Source organism: Cordyceps militaris (genome assembly GCF_000225605.1).
Source record: "Cordyceps militaris CM01 unplaced genomic scaffold CCM_S00002, whole genome shotgun sequence".
Lineage (NCBI taxonomy): Eukaryota > Fungi > Ascomycota > Sordariomycetes > Hypocreales > Cordycipitaceae > Cordyceps > Cordyceps militaris.
In genome coordinates, this window is record NW_006271970.1 from 3432886 (window position 1) to 3452717 (window position 19832).

The following is a 19832-nucleotide window of genomic DNA, read 5'->3' on the forward strand; positions in this document are numbered from 1 at the left end:
GCGATGAGGCACGAGATGCACCGCCAACCCATGTCGCTGTAGCTAGGCAATCGATAGTTTTTCTTCTTTTTCTTTTTCTTTTGCTTTAATGCCATCCTAATTTTATGCTAATTTGCTTCCAAGACATCTTTTTCTTTGTGCGCTGGTTGGCCTTGGCGCGTACTTCGGTGGGTTTACTCTCACCGTCCATCTCGCCCTCGTCCCTCCACAAAAAAAAAACCTCCCGAGAGCCTTGGGCATTGCCAAAATCTTAAAGAAACAACGCCTCAACGGTCGGGCTACCGGCTCCATCCTCATTCCCCGCCTCTGTTTGCAGCGGCAACACGAGTCTATCTAGTTACTATTACTGCCCACCCTCGATCGAGCTTTCATCAGTCTCTTGTTGGCTACCTAGTTTGACTGCTGGTGATGCGCTCGCCTCCGTCCTCGTACACCGCAGCCCACTATCCGCCGCTACCGCACAGCTGGCTGCTTCCCCTCTAAAATACTACACAATTTTTTTTTTCTTTTTCGGGTTTCAAAACACAAACTTCAGCAACTCGTCCGACAAGTTTGTCGCCATTGCCTTGTGATACGTTCAATTTGGAGTGCCGTCAACTCGTCACGCCCGGGTACTTGCTATCGCCCCCGATCTGAAGCTCGTTGGGCTTCTCCCACCTACAGCCACACACATCCATAGATCATGACCATTGCCTCGTTGCGGACGCTGGTCGCCCAGGTTCCCAGCTGGCAGAGCCGACTCGACCAACTGGTGGCCGACATCCATACGCGACAAGGCGAATTGTCCAAGATCGAAAATGGCACCACGCACGAGCCTACCGCGCCAAACCCGGAACCCGATGCCAAGGACGCGGCCACGAACTCAACTCCTGAACTACATCCGCCTGCCGACAACATGAACATTGACTCGGCTCCTTCAGTCGTCAGCCACCATCAAATAACGCCCTCCATCAGCAATGGACCGGTAGCCAAGAAGAGAAAGCTCGAGCGCGTCTATTTTGACGGCAACATGCAAAAGTTCTTTGAGGAGCTGGTCCACTTCATCGCTGTGAGCAGGAACATGATGCGCAAGGCCAAGATGGCGGCCCGCGTCGCTCAGATCAAGAAAATGGCAGAAGTGGAAGTTGGTGATGATTTCGGCAATGGCATATCTGAACGACCTACCTTGCGCTACATCAGTGCCCGAAGGCTAGATACGCTTGGCACTGCAACCCCCAATGGTGGGCGGGCGGCACGCGAGCCCGACGTCTTTGACGCTCTCGACAAGAATCTCGATACCCTTCAGTCCACCAGCGAGTTGGCCGCCTTTCAGTTTTTGCGGGAAGCCTCCAACAGCAAACACATCAAGACCATTAGCAAGATTCTCAGCAATGTCCTGGAGACGGCCACCAACGAACTGGCCCGTCTCGCGCGCGACGAGCCCGACGTGGTCCGCGAGGCCGACGCCGCCGCCGCTCGCACCAAGCGACCACTGAGCGTGCGTAAGGAGCTCCCCGCCGGGGCACAGCCTGCCGACACGCCGAATAAGCGACAGAACACGGGTCATCTCACCCCATCGACGAGCTTGCCTTCGATAGGACACATGGAAGTTGACCTCGCCGCTCTGCAAAGCGACGAGGCCATGGCACCCCAAGTCGTTCACCTGCCCACAAACGTGCGCGCCTAGCAACCATGCATATTTCCCTCTCATCAGCATGTTTTTGTACAACTCCAAAAAAGATACCACGGTGGCGTTTTCTTTTCTCCGATGACTAGTCGCAGACCTAGTTCTGCATTACGATTGTTTATTTGTTGTTATGATGTCACGACGTATGACTATGCACTGCGAAGCACTGTTACAAATATACAAGAAAAACATCCACAGATTGGATATAAAACTGCTGAAGTGGCACTTGAAAAAGCAAATGCCAGCAGTCTTTGTTTTATGAAATATGATATAAATATAAATCTACATCTTGCTGGTGTCGTAGTTGTCGATCAAGCTCACCCCACCAACCAGCCTGTTGGCCAATCAGTCACTCAGTCACTTAGTAGGAGCGCCTCCACACAAGCTTAGTGGCGTAGGCTGCCAAATGACATGCAACTCCACGTCTGAAGAGCTACACCAACAATTCGACGAATTCCGCCTGGCGACACCCAACGAACACCGCCTTTGACCCGGTCACGGCAGCCAACATGACGTGATAGGGCCTACCCGAAGAATAGAACTAGGAGCTGCTATTTTGCTTCTTCGCTCTCCCTCACAGCCCACAGCCCCCCCTCGACGCCGCCATGGGGCAAGGCTTCTCGCTGGCCACGCCCTCGGCGGGCTCTGCCGGCATCGACATTCCGCAGCTGCAGGACATTCAATACGAACGGAGCATAGGCGATGCGCGGTTTATGAAGAGCATCCGGGCCCGCGATGAGAATGCCGTCGTCCTCGTCAAGATGCTCGTCAAGCCGTTCACTGACGTCAAGCTAGACGAGTACAAGAGGCAAATCATAGGTATACTTGCCGCGACGTCATCTCCTACGGAAGTGAACTGGGCTGACAATTTCACTGCACAGAACAGCGAAAAGCGCTGGCTGCTATCCCCAACGCCCTCGGCTTCCAGCGCGTCATCGAGACGGAGACCAACGGCTACCTCGTCCGCCAGTTCATGTACAGCTCCCTCTACGACCGAATCAGCAACCGGCCGTTCCTCGAGGACATTGAAAAAAAATGGCTCGCTTTTCAGCTGCTCTGCGCGTTGCGCGACTGCCATGCGCGCGACATATACCATGGCGACATCAAGGCCCAAAACGTGCTCGTGACCTCGTGGAACTGGCTCTACCTGACCGACTTTTCGTCCGCCTTCAAGCCCGTGATGCTACCTGACGACAACCCCGGCGACTTCTCGTACTTTTTCGACACCTCGGGCCGACGGACCTGCTATATTGCCCCCGAGCGATTCTACGCCGCTGGAGCCGCCCCGCCCGAGACGGCCAAGATGACGTGGGCAATGGACATCTTCAGCGCGGGCTGCGTCATTGCGCAAATGTTTCTGGAATCGGAGATTTTCAGTCTGGCTCAGCTCTACAAGTACAGAAGAGGGGAATACGATCCCGTCATCACCCATCTCAGCGTCATCTCCGACAAGGACGTACGCGAAATGATTGCCAACATGATACACCTGGACCCTGAGAAGCGCTACTCGGCAGACCAGTGCCTGGATTTCTGGAAAGGCAAAGTCTTTCCCCACTACTTCTACAATTTTCTGCATCAGTACATGGAGCTTGTCACAGACCCCTCGTCAGGCAACAGCCCAATGTCCGGGGCAGAAAAAAATGAAGGCGAATCTGACTACCGCATTGATCGCGTCTACTATGACTTTGACAAGATTTCCTACTTCCTCGGCTATCAATCTGATAAGAGACCACAGAACAATGAGCCTCAACCCCAGTCTAAGCTCGGGTTGTCACATTTTCCAGTGCAGCTGAGCATACCGAATAACGAGCATGCAGTCTCCGCCGATCTGGAACCGCCAGAAGACGATGGAACTCTGATATTTCTGACACTGGTGGTCTCTGCCATGAGAACAACAGCAAGGGCTTCATCGAGAATACGAGCCTGCGACATTCTTCTGGCATTTGCTGAGAGATTGACGGATGAAGCCAAGTTGGACCGCGTCTTGCCTTATTTGATGACACTTCTCAAAAAGGATGAGACGGATCTGGTGGTAGTCTCCGTCATCCGCACTATTACACAGCTTTTGCAATTGGTACACATGGTCACACCAATCAACTCGCACGTAATTGGAGACTATGTGCTTCCGCGCATGGAAGTAGCGCTCGGCTCAAAGACTCACGCCGCAAGTCCCCTTGTGCGCGCTACCTTTGCATCATGCCTGGGCAGCCTTGCCTCCAGCGCTCAGCGATATCTCGAGCTAGCCTCTAGCATACGGCCGGATGGCTCCATGTCCATTGCAGATCCCGAAATCGAGCCCGGTGTAGAAGCAGATACCAATTTTGAAAGCATATTTGACAATGCTGGAAGGCAACTCTTTGAGAAGATCGAGGGTTTCACGAAACAGCTCGTCGAGGACCCCGATGTATACGTGCGACGAGCTTTCCTGTCCTCAGTCCCCGAGCTGTGCATGTTCTTCAAAGAGCAGTCGAATGATGTATTACTGGCGCATCTAAATACCTATCTTAATGATCGAGACTGGACCTTGAAATGCGCCTTCTTCGATACGGTCGTTGGCATCGCTGCTTTTATCGGAAGCGTGAGTCTGGAAGAATTTATGTTGCCCCTGATGCTTCAAGCACTGGCCGACCCCGAAGAATTTGTTGTGCAAGCTGCCATTCATTCCTTGGCGCAACTTGCTGGCCTCGGGCTGCTGTCGAAAGCGAAGCTCTGGGAGTTGCTGGACCTGATCGGGCGCTTCACAATGCACCCTAACATATGGATCCGGGAGTCTGCCGCCGAGTTCATCTCCATGTCAGCGAGCTTTCTCGAGCCTGCCGACGTGCGCTGCTTCTTGCTGCCATTGATCAAACCATACTTGAAGATTGCTCATCTTCCCGACTACAATGAACTGAGCATTCTTGACGCTCTGCAAACGCCGCTGACACGGCCTGTGTTTGACCAGGCAATAACATGGGCTACTCAGACTGACCGCGGACTGTTTTGGAAGTCCTTGCAGCATGTTCGCTCTTTGACCTTTGGGTCTTCGTCCACCTTGACCGTAAGATCCAAGGATTTGATTTCGAGCCAGCTCAGCAAGCCTGACCGCAATGACGAAGACGATCAGTGGCTAGAGAAGCTACGAAACTTGGGATTGAAGCCAGAAGATGACATCAAATTGCTGGCTTTGCGGGAATTCATCTGGAAGCTTAGCACCATGCGAGGTCGGGATTCATCTCCAGCAGAGCCCAATATATCTATGGGATTGATCTCGTTGAAGGACCTAGGCGTCACCCCACAAACAGTCTTTTTCAATGACACGCCACTAATGGATCCTTCCCTCGCTCCGGATTTGGAGCCCCCGTCTGCGCAATACACTATTGCGGATGCGCTGTTGGACGCCTCCATGACCATTGATGACTCTCTCACGAAGAAAAGAAGGACGACAAATGTGCATAAGAATAGAGTTCAAAGTGTCGGCCCTCGAAGTGGTCGTATTCTGTCACCTGATGGAAGTGGCCGGGCCAGCTCCCACCACTCCCGCGTGCCATCGACAGGCTCTCGAGATGACGCGTCTGTTAGTGAAGGATCCTATGCACTGAGACGTGCAATGCGCCACCAATCCAGTGCACTTAGCCTCCTTGACCGCAAAGACGGGGGTAAATCGATTCCCGAAACTGGTACCAGCGATGCCAATGCCTTCGGCGAGATGGAGGGCCCATTCACACAAATGGCTCTCACACCACCACCGGCTGCAGGGAAGAACGCAGTGCAGCCGGCAAAGCAACCGAAACACAGTTATGCAGGCAATGACCCAAGCATCCAGTTTATGCTTGACAGCATGTATGTCGACAACTTCCCTCGGGATGTTCTTGAGTTTGGTCCAATGGTCGAGCCCATCTCTAGAAGAAAGAATAGAGCCCTTCGCACGCAGACAACCGAAGAGCGCTGGAAACCGCAAGGACACCTAGTGGCCACCTTTGGAGAACATAGAGGCGCCATCAATCGCATTGCCGTCTCCCCGGATGACATGTTCTTCGTGACTGGTGGCGATGATGGAACTGTCAAGGTTTGGGACACGGCCCGATTGGAGCGCAACATTACGCATCGATCAAGGCAGACACACAAGCATTCTGATGGGGCACGCGTGATTGGACTGTGCTTTATTGAGAACTCGCACTGCTTTGTTAGCTGTGCTAGTGACGGCGACGTCCATGTTGTCAAGGTGGACACCGTCTTGACAAGTGGTGTCATTAGATATGGCAAGCTCAGGGTTTTGCGTGACTATCGTCTACCCGAAGGAGAATATGCTGTCTGGTGTGAGCACTTCAGACAGGAGACCAACTCTGTTCTTATTTTGGCGACGAATAAGTCGAGAATTATCGGTATTGATTTGCGAAGCATGACGCTGCTCTACGTGTTGGAAAATCCAGTTCACCACGGCGCACCGACGTGCTTCTGTGTTGATAGGAGACGACACTGGCTATGCGTCGGTACATCGAATGGTATCATAGACCTCTGGGACTTGCGGTTCAAGACGCGACTGAGGGCCATGGGTGTTCCCGGAAAGAGTGCGATATACCGTATCTGCATACATCCGGCAAGAGGTCGTGGAAAGTGGGTATGCATCTCTGGCGGTGCTGAACATGGTGAAATTACGACATGGGATCTTGAGAAGACAACTTGTCGTGAGATTTACAGAACTGGGGCGGTCAAGGATGGTGCGAAAGGATATACAGCGTGGGACGTGGACAAGGAAAAGCCCGAAGGGCTTCTCTCGCGCTTTGCCATGAATCTTGATCTAGCTGATTCTGCCAATACCGATCGTGGGGTCCGCGCCATTGCCGCGGGCATTTCCACTGGAGAGGATTCGCGCGATATTCGTCACGCTTTCATCGTGAGTGGCGGCTCAGACAGGAAGATGCGCTTCTGGGACATTTCGCGCGCCGAGAACTCGAGCATCTTCAGCGGGCTACAGCCTGACGAGGCACAGCCGACGTACTCAGCCACGCACCCGACGACATCGATGACGCTCAATACGGAGCGCTTTGCAAAACAGAACAACACGGTGGCGACAGGTGCGGGTGCGGGTGCGGGTGCGGGTGCGGGTGCCAGCGGCCGGTCAAAGACGACGGTCAACGGCCGGCCGGCGAGATCTACAGTGATTTCGCTGCAGCAGCAGCAGCTCTTGCAGTCGCACTTGGACTCCATTCAGGATGTGGCGTTGCTCGAGTACCCGTATACGATGAGCGTATCTGTGGATAGATCGGGAATGGTTCTTGTGTTTCACTAGAAGATGAGAAAAGCACACTCATACAGGGCTGTCATATGGAATAATCGAATATAGAAGATCAATGATACAATGGAACAAATATAGAAATAGCAATGATACAAGAAACTGGCCTCGACAAGTCCCGAGGGAGCAGACCGACGAGGAGATGATATTGCTTGTCAGGTAGCGATGCAATGAGGGATGAATGTACTGCGTTGTTGATACTTGATATTTCGTCAGCTATATATATACTCTAGCATACTGATCTGTATATCTTCTTCCACAATGGCCACTGGCTGGAGCTATCGTCGCTGTAGAAGCTCATTACTTGGTGGCGCGAGAAGCTCCGGCCCGTGTCAATATCCATGGCCGCGAGCGAAATGGGTTTGGTCTTGAACCACAGCTTGTGGACCAGGTAAAAGACAATGATGACTGGCGCCGTCAAAGTCTTTTGGAAAAAATTGTGGGTGACTTGCGAGGCGGTCATGGGAGCGGTGGAGGCGCGCACCGGCGATACTGCCATCCAGAACTGAGCCGCAAGTACAAAGGCGTTTGCGATGATGGCGACCCAGGAGCCGATGACGCCGGCCTGCGACTTGTAGGGTAGCTGGTTCAAGGTGTTGCCGGCGGCGGCCCAGGCCTTGCGAAAGCGAATGTGACTCAGACAGATGCTCGTCCAGGTGAAGAGGCTCGACAGGCCACAGATGCTGAGCAGCCAGTCAAAGATGGCGACGTGCAGCTTCACGTCAACTAGGTAGGCGAGTAGGCCGAGGCTTAGGGCAAAGACGATGGCGACGAGCGGCCTGCCCTTGCGGTCGACGTAGCTAAAGATGCGCGGGGCGTGGGACTGCTCGGCCAGGGCGGCCAGGACGCGTGAGGAGCCAAAGACGGCCGAGTTGCCGACGCTCAGGACGGCGAGGAGGATGACGGCGTTCATGACGCTGGGGAGGACGGTGGCGCCGACGCTCTCGACGGCGAGCACAAAGGGGCTCGCCGAGGCGTCGACGGACGAGGTACCGCCGAGCAGGCGCGGGTCGTCGTAGGGCACGAGCAGGCTGACGAGGAAGAGGGCGACGATGTAGAAGATGGCGATGCGCCAAAAGACCTGCTTGATGGCGCTGGGCAGCGTCTTGCGCGGATTGGCGGCCTCGGCAGCGGCGAGGCCGACGAGCTCGGTGCCGACAAAGGAAAAGGACGACGTGACGAGCACGCTGCAGAAGCCCTTGAAGCCGTGGTTGGTCGGCCCGGGGTTGACCCAGTACCGGGCGCCGATGTACCCGGAGTCGGGGGTGCCGCCAATGTTGACGACGATGCCGAGGAGGCTGCGAGAGGGATCGTGTTGGTCATGTTTTCTTGTGCGGCTGGAGGACACAACGGAGAGAGTGAAAGGATACAAGCAAAGGGAATTCGAGACTTACATGAAACCGACAATGGCAGTCACTTTAATGGTGGAAAGGACAAACTCGGCCTCGCCATAGCCCTTGATGCCGACGAGGTTGACAATGGCGATGAATACGAGAAAAACGGTGACAAAGATGGCCTTGCTCAGCTGGTCATTCCAATACTGTATTGTCAAGGCGCCGGCGATGATCTCGAGGGGGAGGCCAAACAGCCATTGAAAGGCGTAGCTACATTGTTTCAAACCCATCAGCTTGGCGGTTAACACGCGGAAGAAGAAGAAGGAAAGCAGACGAGACAACAACGTACTTCCAGCCCATGGCGAAGCCCCAGGATGGATCCAGGAAGCGTGTGGAAAAGACGGAAAAGGAGCCGGCGACGGGGAAGGCGACGGCGAGCTCGCCGAGGCTCTGCATGATGCAGAACTGAATCATGCCGACAAAGAGGTAGGCGAGAATCATCGAGGCAGGGCCGCTCTGGAAGAGGGCCATGCCGGAAGCGACAAAGAGACCGGTGCCTAGGGATGAAGAGTGTTGGCGAGAGTCAAGGAGGGTTCAAGGAGGGGAGGTCAAGACGGAGACTGACGCCGGCGGTCAAGTAGGAAATTGAAGGAGGGAAAAAAAGTAGAAAAAAAAAGAAAAAAAAAAGTACCAATAGAGCCCCCAATAGCAATCATCTGCAGATGCCGCCCCTTGAGCTCCCTCGACAGGCCGGTCGAGACAGTTCTCGCGCTGGCCATGCGGACGTCGTAGTGCCGCTCGTGCTCGTTGTACGCGACGTCGGGCCACGGATGCTGCCCGCGGTGGTGGTGGTGGAAGCCCTTTTGGCCCGGCAGCTTGGCGCCGGGCGCGCGCTTGAAGCTGTCGACGAACCGCCGGGACAGGGTCTCGTCGCGGCCGTCGTCATCGTCGGCGGCGCCGAGCGGGCCGGCGGTCGTGACGGCGTATGATGAGTTGGCGGCGGCAAACGGCGGGCGGCCCCCCGTGGCGGCGCCGCCGCCGCCACCGCGCCGGCTCGACTCGGACAGGTCGCTCATCTCGACGACTTCAAAGTCCCGCGTCATGGTGATGCCGTTCTTGAGCGACCTCGCTCCGTCCGAGTCGCTGCTGGGCGTCATGCTGGGGGTTTTCACAAAGGGATTGGGAAGCGTTCGTGTTTTTTGTTGTTACTGTTTTTTTTTTTCCGCCAGGCATTAGAAAAGCCTGGGGAGCCGGGTAGAAGAAGTTTGTTAAATGAAAGAGAGACGGGTTATGGATCGGGGCAGCATCACCCCATGAGTGCGAGACGGCGAGATCAATCGGACGATTTGGGTAGGGCGGAAATGGAGGGTTGTTGGACTGGGAAACTGCTGACCAACACGACTACAGTCTACGGATAAGTTGGGATGAGGGGGAATATATCAGGGCTCGCTCCAATTACGGCAAATGAAGAGAGTGAACCCGCGAGTAATGCAGTCTTTTGACTTTTGGGTTTTGTTTGAGATTTTTGTAGGTTGGAGGGCCAATGTCCACTGACATGACAGACCCCGAAACCGGGCAGCGGGAGCTAGGATTATGCTCCGCTTCGTTGGACAAAGTTTATGGGGGAATGGGCCTTTTTATTTATTTAAACATTTATTTGATTAATCGTTTACATGTATTCCCTCGTATGACGCAAAACGGGGTACGATCTGCGCCTTGCAGCTGGAGAAATGCACGGGGGCACGGACGAGTTGTTTACCGAGCTGGCTGTTGATGCAAAGCCGTCTTGTTTTTGGTTCCGAAGCACACCCTCTTTCTTTGCTCTTTTATTTGCAAGGGCCGATTACGGAGTTGCCTCTTGTGGTTGAAACAAACCTTGAGGGAAATCGATCGAGATGAAATTAAAATCACCTTTGGTGTACATGTACATTAGAGTTGAGTTCAACGCCTCGGTCGGAACAGTCTGTGTGCTTCTAGAAGGTCTTTGGCGGCGCGGTGGCTTGCTGACCTGACTTTCGGGAAATAATTAGCGCCAGAAGGCTTGACACTGAACAACTTGACATTTGACACCTTCTACGCCTCTTCTTCCCCACGGACTTGAATGTGGATTCAAGGTTATATCGACGAGGTGGAAGTGAGTACGGATACAGTTCGGTGGAGTGAGTATGACGCCAGCAGGACTGGATGGAGCATCGTCGCGGTTTGTCCAGTAATAGTAGAGTGGGAGTAGGCATTACAATTAGTATTATTATCATCTAGAGTCAAGGCCGCCACCTCTCCCCTCCCCTCCCCCTCCTGCATGAGACATTTTCAGGTGGAACATGGCGTCGACCAGGGGTACACCCACAGTCTTCTCTTCTTCTCTTTGCCGGCATGCGTCTGCATCATGCTCTGTACCTTTATTACAATGTAGAGACACATGCAGGCTGTGGCGCAGCGGAATGGACGAGGAGAATTCGACATTGGTCACCCGTAGTTGCTTGAGAGTGACTTTGGTTCCTCGTAGTTGCTTCAGAGTGCCTTTGATTATTTACTTGTACCGAAAATCTGAGTCCAAGTACGGATATGTACATAGGTGCATCACCATCGCTGCCCTTGAATCGCTAGCTTCGTTTTACAGTCACCAAGGCGCTTGTTCCTTGTCTCAGTTCCATCTACAGGTATTCCATTGCTCAGTCTTGTACCGTCATATGTTTTTGGAATAAGATAATAATATATTCTAGTAAAAAAGGTAGTACAAAAATAATAGTAAAAAAAGTACAAGCCGGTAGCAATGAGGCGCTATAGTATCACCATTATGTTGAAAACCCGCCAGAGCCTGCTACAACTGCTGCAGGAGGCACCTTTGGGCTAGGCATATCCAATGCTGTTATCGCGCCCCGGGAATATGACCTCTCCTGTCTAATGAGAGAATCATGACTCGCCGTAGGGCTGGGTCCCCGGATGTTGCCAGAGGAATGGGACGAATGTCTATTCATCTTGCGTATAGACTCTCTTCGCGGACGGGCGCCCAAGTCATCGAGCCACTCATCACTATCTGTCCCGCGCACCGCTTTCTGCTGCGACTTGCCGCGCTCCAGGTCCTCCCAGGTCGCGCCCGTCGTCACGCCGTGGCCGCCGCCGCGAGACGTAGTGCCGCTGCTGTGGTAGCCCGGGCGGAACTTTGTCTTTTTCGCGCCGCTGTCGCGCAGGAACGAGCCCAGGGCGACAATGTTTGCCACGACGGTAGCGGCCAGAATCTCAATCGACGCCCACATGGAGCGGAATGTCTGGTCGCCCTGGACCCGGATGATCTTGGGGACCCGGAAGAGCGTGATGGCGACGGTGAGGAAGCCAAAGCAAAAGAGCATGACGAGGAGCACCTTGCGCTGCGTCGGAAGGCGTGTCGAGAGAATAATAGGCACCGGAAAGACGATTAAGATGATGTCAATCACGGCGCTGGCGGCGCCCATGGCCATGAGCTGCACGAAGCCTTGCCGGCACTGGCCACCCGGATCGGGCGTTACCTGCCAGTATTTGGTAATGGGGTGGCACTCTGCAAGGTCGGTAATGAGGACAGCGATAAAGGTCACGCCAAGAGTATATCGAAGGAACATGGTCAGGCGTAGATATATCTTTTTCATGGATGCGCCGGCCAGGCGAGTCAGGAATTCGAGGGTGGTGAGTTTGAGCATCCATAGCCTACCACCATGTTAATAGGCATCTGGTACTGTTTTTTGCAAACAAACAACGTACGTAGCAGCATAAAACACTCTGCCGGCAAGCACAACTCGACTGCCAGTCTCTCGATGCGAGCGCTCGGCCTCTGAAAGCGTCGTGTCGCCGAGCGCAACGTTGTTGGTGCCCCAGAGCAGTACGATGTGAATGCAGGCGATGCGCAGAAACAGCGGCACGAGAGCCAGCGCGACAATCTTGTCTTCGCGAAACAGCTTCTCGACGCGAATATACCGACCGGCCAGCCGTAGCAGAATGATGCAGGTGCAAAACAGCGTAATCCACCACGACACCAGCAAGGTCGGCTTCGCCTCGCTAAACGGCCGTCTCTGCGGCGGGTCAGAGTAAAGCATGACAATGAACGAGGACAGCGAGGAGAAATAAGGACATTATTCAGAGGGCCATGTGCCAGTGTATATGGCAGGAGAGGATCATCCCATGTGATGGGAGAGAGAAGACGGAGCAGAGGGTATGTAGACGAACGATCTGGGGGGGGACTGATAAAGTCAGGGCAAGTGTATACTTTTGTTGGAGAGGGACAAGATATGAGCAGCCACAAGCACTTTGCTTGTACGAACACGTTGTTTCCGCGGTGCACAGGACCAAGCCATGCAGCCAGCCCCCATTTGGCCAGCTAACGAGTTTGTACAGCCGCGGGCCGCTTGGCAGAGAGAGAGCAGCATGCATGAAGAGTCCATATCGGGCGAGCTACTAGTTTCTGGGCTGTCAGTGGTCATACACAGTCCATACGAAGTACAGAAGCTCCGAGGGGAGTTGCGGGAGTTCCCCGCCGCCTCAGGCGCCTCGCTAGCACACCAACCTGTGGCAAACGTGGTTTGACCAGGATCATGACAGAGCAAGCCTTGCCTTTATCCAGCGCGCCAGTGTCCAGGGCTCGTGATGGCGTGAGTATGTATCAGTCAGTATTCATATCCGTTTCTTCCTAGAGGAAGGGCTAGAGCCTAGCATAGAAGCTCGGCTTGCAGGCGGCGTCTTTGGCGGCCGCTTGTTGGCTGATTCCGTCGCGCCCCCTCCCCTTGTAACTGTGCCCCCGCGAGGCTTGATTGGGGTGGCTTGCAGATGGCGGAAATTTGGTTCAGACGGCCCTGTTCCAACAAGTGTGCCAGCCTGCCTCGTTTGATTGTGACGCTGAGTTATCGGTATGATCCGTTTGCGACGAGGTACACGTTTGCCAGCACTTTGCAGCTACGCCGGACGGGGACGGGGACGGGGACGATGCTGCCCTCTTCGCGTCGCATCCCGAAACCGCCTCGACCCCTTTCTCTCTCGTGGCTCGTCTCTCAGCCCGGTCCCAACGGCCACAGGATCATGTCATGCCGATATTCTGAACATGGTCCGGGGTTCGACTGAGCCGAGAAAAAAAAAGAGGTTGGAACGATGGAACAGAACCGAGGACGACAACACACCACATCGATCTCGTGTTTGTGTGTCTTGGATGTTGGTGGATTCTGTGGAGGCGGGGCGGCCACGATAAAAACTAGTCGGCACGCCAGGGGTCATTGAAGAAAGCCGAGGAAATGAACAAAAAATAAATAGATTAAGACAAGAGCTGGTGGACCTGTTGATCATCTCTGTGTCTAACTATGTACATACTTTTATTTTAGTACTCGGTAGATTTGAGTGATTTTTCTCATCATTATTGTCATCGTCACCCGGGCATTTTCGTACACCCTTGACCCCTGAAAGGAAGGCTGGAATGAATGGTCCAAGCATAGACTGACCCATCTGCTACCCTGTATACCAACTGACTGGCCTACAAACAAATCATTCCTACCGATACTACATTTGACAAGGAGAGGGGTAAACAGGACAAAGAAAAGAAAAGCACCATTATTGCAGTGAAGCCCGATGAAACCACAAGTGCCTTGTAGACGCCGATTTCGCAGCCTTGGCGGGCCAGCTGTCGCGGATTCATCTCGCATCTCGCATATCGCATGTCGCATAGTTATAGTTATCGCATCATGTTCGACTTTGCTATCGCATTGAATTGGACGCCGGCGCACAAACGAGTTCCCTGTCCCTCCCGCCTAATAAAATCATGATACTCGTTCGTTGCCTGCATACTGGTACATTCAGTACTTCACCACCACACCCCTTACACAATGCCCTTGTGAAAAATGTACTGTCTTTTGAATGCACACTTGCTAGCCTAAACTCGCTTGAAACTCGCTGAGCCTAATCATGGTTCGATGCAAGCGTAGTCGATACCTTACTTTCAGCAAAACCCGTCGGCTAATAATATATAATATCTCCTTCTTGTTTGTGCACCACCTGCCCTCGAAACTTGAATGTCAAGTGCCGCTGCAGTTGTTCCCCTTCTTCGCAACGACAAACATCACACAAACCACTCAAGAATTCTATGTAAACCATTGCGCATTCTATCTTCTTCTATTCCTCATATAATCATTCGACCCGTATTTCCCTTGTCAAGTCGCTTGCACGACACCTATTTGTCCTCGTGGGCTTAACCCCAGCCAAAAGTTTCTTCAAAGCACAACACCAACGCCAATACGAAACCATGTTCAAATGTATTGGGATGCATCTTGCTTTGGCGTGCATACTTCGCTGCCGTCTGCGAGTTCAATTTCGCTATGAAAAGGATGCGCCATGTCTGTCATGTCGAGGACAATCGGCTCCTTGGCGGCCGGCGCTTTCAGTTCCAGTGCAACGTCATCCGCAAACAGTTTATCATTCTCTTCAAAGTCAAACGCTTCTGACAGATTCACTGCGAGAAACGTCTTTGGCAATTTGACCCTGCATTTCCTAATTAGTCAATCGTCTTGCAACTTAATCCTCATCTGTACTTACTGAGTAAATTTGGCCCGCAGCGTCTTGATGACTTGCAGCCAGTCTTGATGAGCCGTCAAACTACGCCTCGGCGCGCACCCAATGCAGTGCCGGCTATCAAGCTGCACATGCAACGGGTCAAACACATGACACCCGGGACTGATGGTAATTCGGATGCTGTATGTGAAGGCGGGTTCGTCGCTAGGCGCACTTCCAGCAGCCGGTGCTACTTCCGACTCGTACAGCTCAAAGCAAATTTGAGACAGATAATCCAGTTCAGGGATGGTGCTGCGCTGGATTTTCGTCTCAATACCGCCTTCAATGATGCAATTGAGAAGCGTGTAAATATGAGATTCCTTTGTAAAATAGAAGAAGGACTTGGCGTCATTAGAAGCCTGCATCTCCTCTAGATCGTGAACAATCTCTTTCAACAGCGGTAGTGAGGTCAAGAGACCAATCTCAAGCTTCTCGCTGTCTGAGATACCGTACTCCTGAGGGCAAATAAAATCAAACAAAACTTTCGCCAGTCTGTAAAGTTCTTGGAGAGGCTCGTGGCGAGGATCAGGTTTTGCGGCGGTTTGGCTGGTGCCTTTGTACAACCGAAAGTACTGCTCAGGCTGCGACTCATCATTGGATCCTCGAATGTTGTTGATAAAAGAACGTCGGCGAAACAACTTTCGCACAGAGCGGTTGTTCTGATCTGACTTGTCAGAATTGTCCGAGTTGGCGCCTTTTGGGTCCTCGGAAGCTTTGCTGTCCTTGGGCTCTACTCCTTCCTTGGTTCGCTCTTTGGTGCCATATTCTTCTTCCAGCATGCCCTTTGGAGGAGTAAATACCCATTCAAGAAACTGCCGGTTGTGCAAAGCATCAAACTTCATCGTGTCATAAAGCTCAGAGATCTTGCTGGGGTCTACTTTTTCTCCGTCGCAGAATTCAGCAAAGAGCTTCTCCCACCGCTCACGGAATAGTTCAGCATCTTCACCCGAGCACCATCTGGACTGGATGCTGGTCACAGCATTTGCATGCGAAAGTGCCGAAGAAATAGACGTGCTAGAGCTTTCTCCATTGAGCTTTTCAGTGCTGGGATTGGAAATGGCACCGAGGGAAGTGGCTGCGCCACTGTAGAGCTTGCCATAGTTGTACTGCATGACACGTCGATGAAAGTTCATCAGCTGCACCACTCTTGTTTGAACCTCGGAAGGCTCGGGCATGTTCTCAGGCCACGCAAACTGTTCAGGCCGTTCATTGCCCTTGCGAAGCAAGCCCTTGAGCTTCTTTTTCACCTTGTCTGTTTCATCCTTAGCAGCATTGGAGTCATCCAGCAAGTCTTTCCGAACAGTGATGAAGTCTTCCGGCAATTCCTTCTGCCCAAGGAAAGACGCCGCCCAGATCTGTGCGCTCGCAGTAACACGTCTTTCGGAGCTGCTGAAAACATGCACCTCATCTAGGATATCTCTGTTCATGAGCATAAGATCATTGCGCATGTTTTCCCCCAATTCCTGGGCCTGATATCGAGCCGAATGAGTAGGCTCGCCACCCCATTTGATGATGAGCTGCAGTTTGTCAAGCACTAGGCTTTCCTCAGCAGCTGTAAACTTGGACATGGTAACTCCGGATAGGGAGTCGTGCCTGCGCGGCGACACGCGGCGACTTCCATCCTCGGTCACATTGTCAGATTCACCCTGAACAGCACTTTCTTCCTCTTCCTTGACATTTGGAAGACCTTTGGCAGACGGATCCGTCTTCCTTTTACGGAACATGGGCTTGATCTGAACCTTTGTACCGGCCCAGCTGCCTTTCTTGACGAGCACGTTCCTCAAGGATTTGAGTTTTCCGCGATCTTCAACACCCTGTTCAAAGGCAAAGTCAACAGCCTGCATGACACTGGCCAAAGCAGCTTCGCCTATGAGTAGAACCTCTTCCTGGTGGCCTTTCAAGAGAGCGATAAACGGCTCCGTGTGAAATGTGAACTTGTACTTTTGTTTCGGAGTTCTGTCAGCATGTCGAATTACAGAAATCATTCCCTTCAGCTTCCACGAGTGTTTCGGCGGAGGGACAGCAGGAGTACCCTCGTCAATGGGAGCCTGGTGACCAGCAGTCGTCGCAGTCGCCGCAGTGGCAACAGTCGTTGTAGACTTGACAGACGCCGGTGCTGAAGACGTCGGTGCTATAGACGCCGGTGCTGGAAGGGCCAGTTCTGGCGCAGGGGGAGGGAGGGAAAGGCTTGCTACTGAGCTTTGAAGTGCTGTTGCAAGCGCACTGTCGGAAATTGGAATCATTGCAGTGAGACTTGAAGCCGCCCCTGATGAATCCACGGATTCTGGCTCGCCAGTGCCAGTTGGGGTGGGAGAAGCAGTGATGGCTTGTGATGTATTGGCAGTCTGAAACTCCTTCTCCTTGAGCGACCCCGTTGTTCTTGACATAGAATCAAAATCTGATGCGGTAGGCGATGGCAAAGGGGGTGTGAGAGACACTCGTCGGAGTTTTTCCTTGATGAACATCTCCTTCAAGATGCTGGCACAATGCTCGTAATAATCCTCATTGTCTTTCACAAAGCTCCAGCCATTGACGTCGATCACATAGCTTTTGCCAGCAGCGCGAAGAAGGTCAAATCCACAAACGCGCTGACCAAACGCAGTTGAAATTTTGCCTGCCACGTCTGTTTCTTCGGTGCTCAAGGCCGTGACATATCTCAACTCCTTCCCGTGAGTGTTGCGTCTCACAATACCGTCCACGACAGGCGACTTGCGTGTCTCGGCATGGCAGAAATTCGGGCCCACAGTGTATGCTTTGACGTCTTCGGCGTTATCGACTTGCATAAAGCTTTCATAAACGTAGCTGTTTTCTGGTTCACTGATACAGCGAGGCGTGTTCAGATCGGCAACAAAATCGGAGCTCTTGTTGCCAATTTTGCGGAATAGTTTTCTCGCACCACCTCCAGCACTTTTGGGGAAGTAGATGATGACATTATGGTCTTCTGCGCTGGTTGGTTTTTCGACAAACGGTTTGCGCAACACGGCACCATCAACGCTAAGAGCGTCGCCGTCCTCAATTAGCTCAACCTTGCTTGGAACCGACAATTTTGTTGGGTCCACAGGGTCAAGAGTAACCCCGGATACTTCTTTGATATACTTTGCCACGTCTGGTGTAAGAAGGCTAGGGCCACCGTCGCGGGTAACCTCAAGACGTTGAGGCGTGCGGACGTTGATTTTATCAAGAAGACGCAGGCAAATACGCCTGTCCCACAGGATCTGCTGCATGGGCACATCGTTGACGCAGAATGGCTTTCTAGCCTTGACATAGGCGATTGCCTTTTCGAGTGGAAAGCCATCGGAATAAAACGAAATCAAATAGTCGCTAAATAATGTTAGCAGACGTTGTCTTGGAAATAGGATGTCTTGGTTGGTCGGTGCGTGGCGAGTAGCTAGGCCTGATAGGCTGACCGAGATGACTGCATCGCGTAGACTTACCAAATTGGCCAATTTTCGACCTCTGTCTTGCGTGTTAGTATAAAAGGCCAGCGCGCCCCAGCGTGGTTTAAACTGACCTTCATCCAGGATGACCTTGTCACCAAATACCACCACGTCGAATTCGCGATTGGCAATGATGCGATTCAAAATATTGCGGCTCGGCTTGCTGCGCGCCTTGATATCTAGGGCACAGATGCCAATGACGCCCCACTGCGCTGGTTTGGCTAGGGATGGAGTTGGTCAAAGGTTGGTAGAGAAATTTCGCGGTGTACTGACCTTCTTCTCTGTAGTGATGGTTACCCCTGTCACTGCTGGGACTGTGGCTGCTGTTGGCAGTGCTGCCACTGAAGCGTCGCTTTACCCTGCTGCGGGACCGGTCTGGCTGCGACCGCATTGTCTCGGCTCGCTGAGTACGTCGGATGAGGTCGAGCGGCTGCGGGTGAGGGTCTCGGGGTGTCAGCTGAGGCCCGGCAGGACCAGTGGCTTGTGTGTTGGAAGACGTCGTGACGGTGACATTGGAGACACCGCTTTCTGACTGGCCGGAGCCGGAGCCCTTGGCGGTCGACATCAGACTTGCGGAAGCGGAGCGTGCGGTAGCTCCCTTGTCAGTGCTGTGGGCAGGAGAATTTGCGATGCCTCTGGCAGAGGCCAGCGAATATATCGAACTGTTGGAAAGACGGCGGGAATCAGACTCGCACCAAGAAGACCTCAGCGTAGAAGAAGCCGGAGCAGTGGCGACAGTAGTATTGAGGCTTGCTGGGTTGTCGATGGTGGCGAGACGGGTTCGCTGGGCGTCCGCGTCGTGGTCGGATCTGGGCGCAGGACTGTCGTCTGTGGAAGTGGCAGAAGTGGCGGATTGGCGGCGAGAACGTGCAAGAAGAGCTCGTGTGCTCATTAGCTGAATTGAGCTGTGCGTGTTTGTGGGCAGGCTGGCTCTCTCGGGGTGGATGTCGGAGGTGCCTGGCTCTGCATGCCGGCTCCTGGTATTAGTGACGGAGCCAATGACAGCCGGGATGGAGACACTGCGAGCGTGGCGGCGGTGGTTGGAGTCGAGTGAAGCCACCGATACAGACGAGTCCAGGTTGAGGTTGTCCGTGTTGACGAAGGCAGACGAGGAAAGCGTCGTCGAGGATGGCAGAGCTTTGGACCCGTTTACGGACCCCGTGGTGGTAAAATTCAGAGGCTCCATGGTGAAGCGAAGCAGTCCGACCGGTTTGGGAGGTCACGCTAACACTACCGAAATCTGGAGCCACCGCTGGGCACTGGCCAGACAAACCGGGCGTAGCCAAAATGAAAAAAAACCTAATTACTGGCCTCGGCCAACGCCGTGCAGAACTTGCTGGCGAGTGCGCTTGTCGCCTCGTGACATGTGCAGATTGCGAGGGCAGAAAGCTGTCCAAGATAGGTAGGTAGCCACTAACGTAGTCTCGCTCGCTACCACGTTGTCGGCGTCGGCGAGCAGGCCCCGGTCGTCCTGCAGTAGTCGATGTCTGGTGATGGAAGTATTCTCAGACAGGGCAGAGTGCTTAGGTATCAGAAAGTGCCACCTGCAGCATCAGATGGAG

At 53.3% G+C, this 19832-nt stretch overlaps 4 protein-coding genes across 4 annotated transcripts; 2 read left to right on the forward strand and 2 right to left on the reverse strand.

Annotated features, from left to right (window-relative positions):
• Positions 1–682: 682 nt before the first annotated feature.
• Positions 683–1666, forward strand: CCM_03013 (uncharacterized protein; the record flags this gene model as incomplete). Its single annotated transcript, XM_006668165.1, has 1 exon — positions 683–1666. The coding sequence occupies one exon, from the start codon at positions 683–685 to the stop codon at positions 1664–1666; it is 984 nt and encodes a 327-aa protein (XP_006668228.1).
• Positions 1667–2271: 605 nt separating this feature from the next.
• On the forward strand, positions 2272–6938 carry CCM_03014 (Armadillo-type fold domain containing protein; the record flags this gene model as incomplete). The annotated part of the gene is made up of 2 exons (XM_006668166.1): positions 2272–2485; positions 2548–6938. The coding sequence occupies 2 exons, from the start codon at positions 2272–2274 to the stop codon at positions 6936–6938; spliced, it is 4605 nt and encodes a 1534-aa protein (XP_006668229.1).
• A 4132-nt stretch (positions 6939–11070) lies between these two features.
• CCM_03015 (integral membrane protein Pth11-like, putative) lies at positions 11071–12342 on the reverse strand (the record flags this gene model as incomplete). Its single annotated transcript, XM_006668167.1, has 2 exons — positions 11071–11956; positions 12011–12342. The coding sequence occupies 2 exons, from the start codon at positions 12340–12342 to the stop codon at positions 11071–11073; spliced, it is 1218 nt and encodes a 405-aa protein (XP_006668230.1).
• Positions 12343–14532: 2190 nt separating this feature from the next.
• CCM_03016 (inositol pyrophosphate synthase) lies at positions 14533–19456 on the reverse strand (the record flags this gene model as incomplete). The annotated part of the gene is made up of 3 exons (XM_006668168.1): positions 14533–14764; positions 14819–18482; positions 18544–19456. 3 exons carry the CDS (start codon positions 19454–19456, stop codon positions 14533–14535), a joined length of 4809 nt encoding a protein of 1602 aa, XP_006668231.1.
• Positions 19457–19832: the final 376 nt, after the last annotated feature.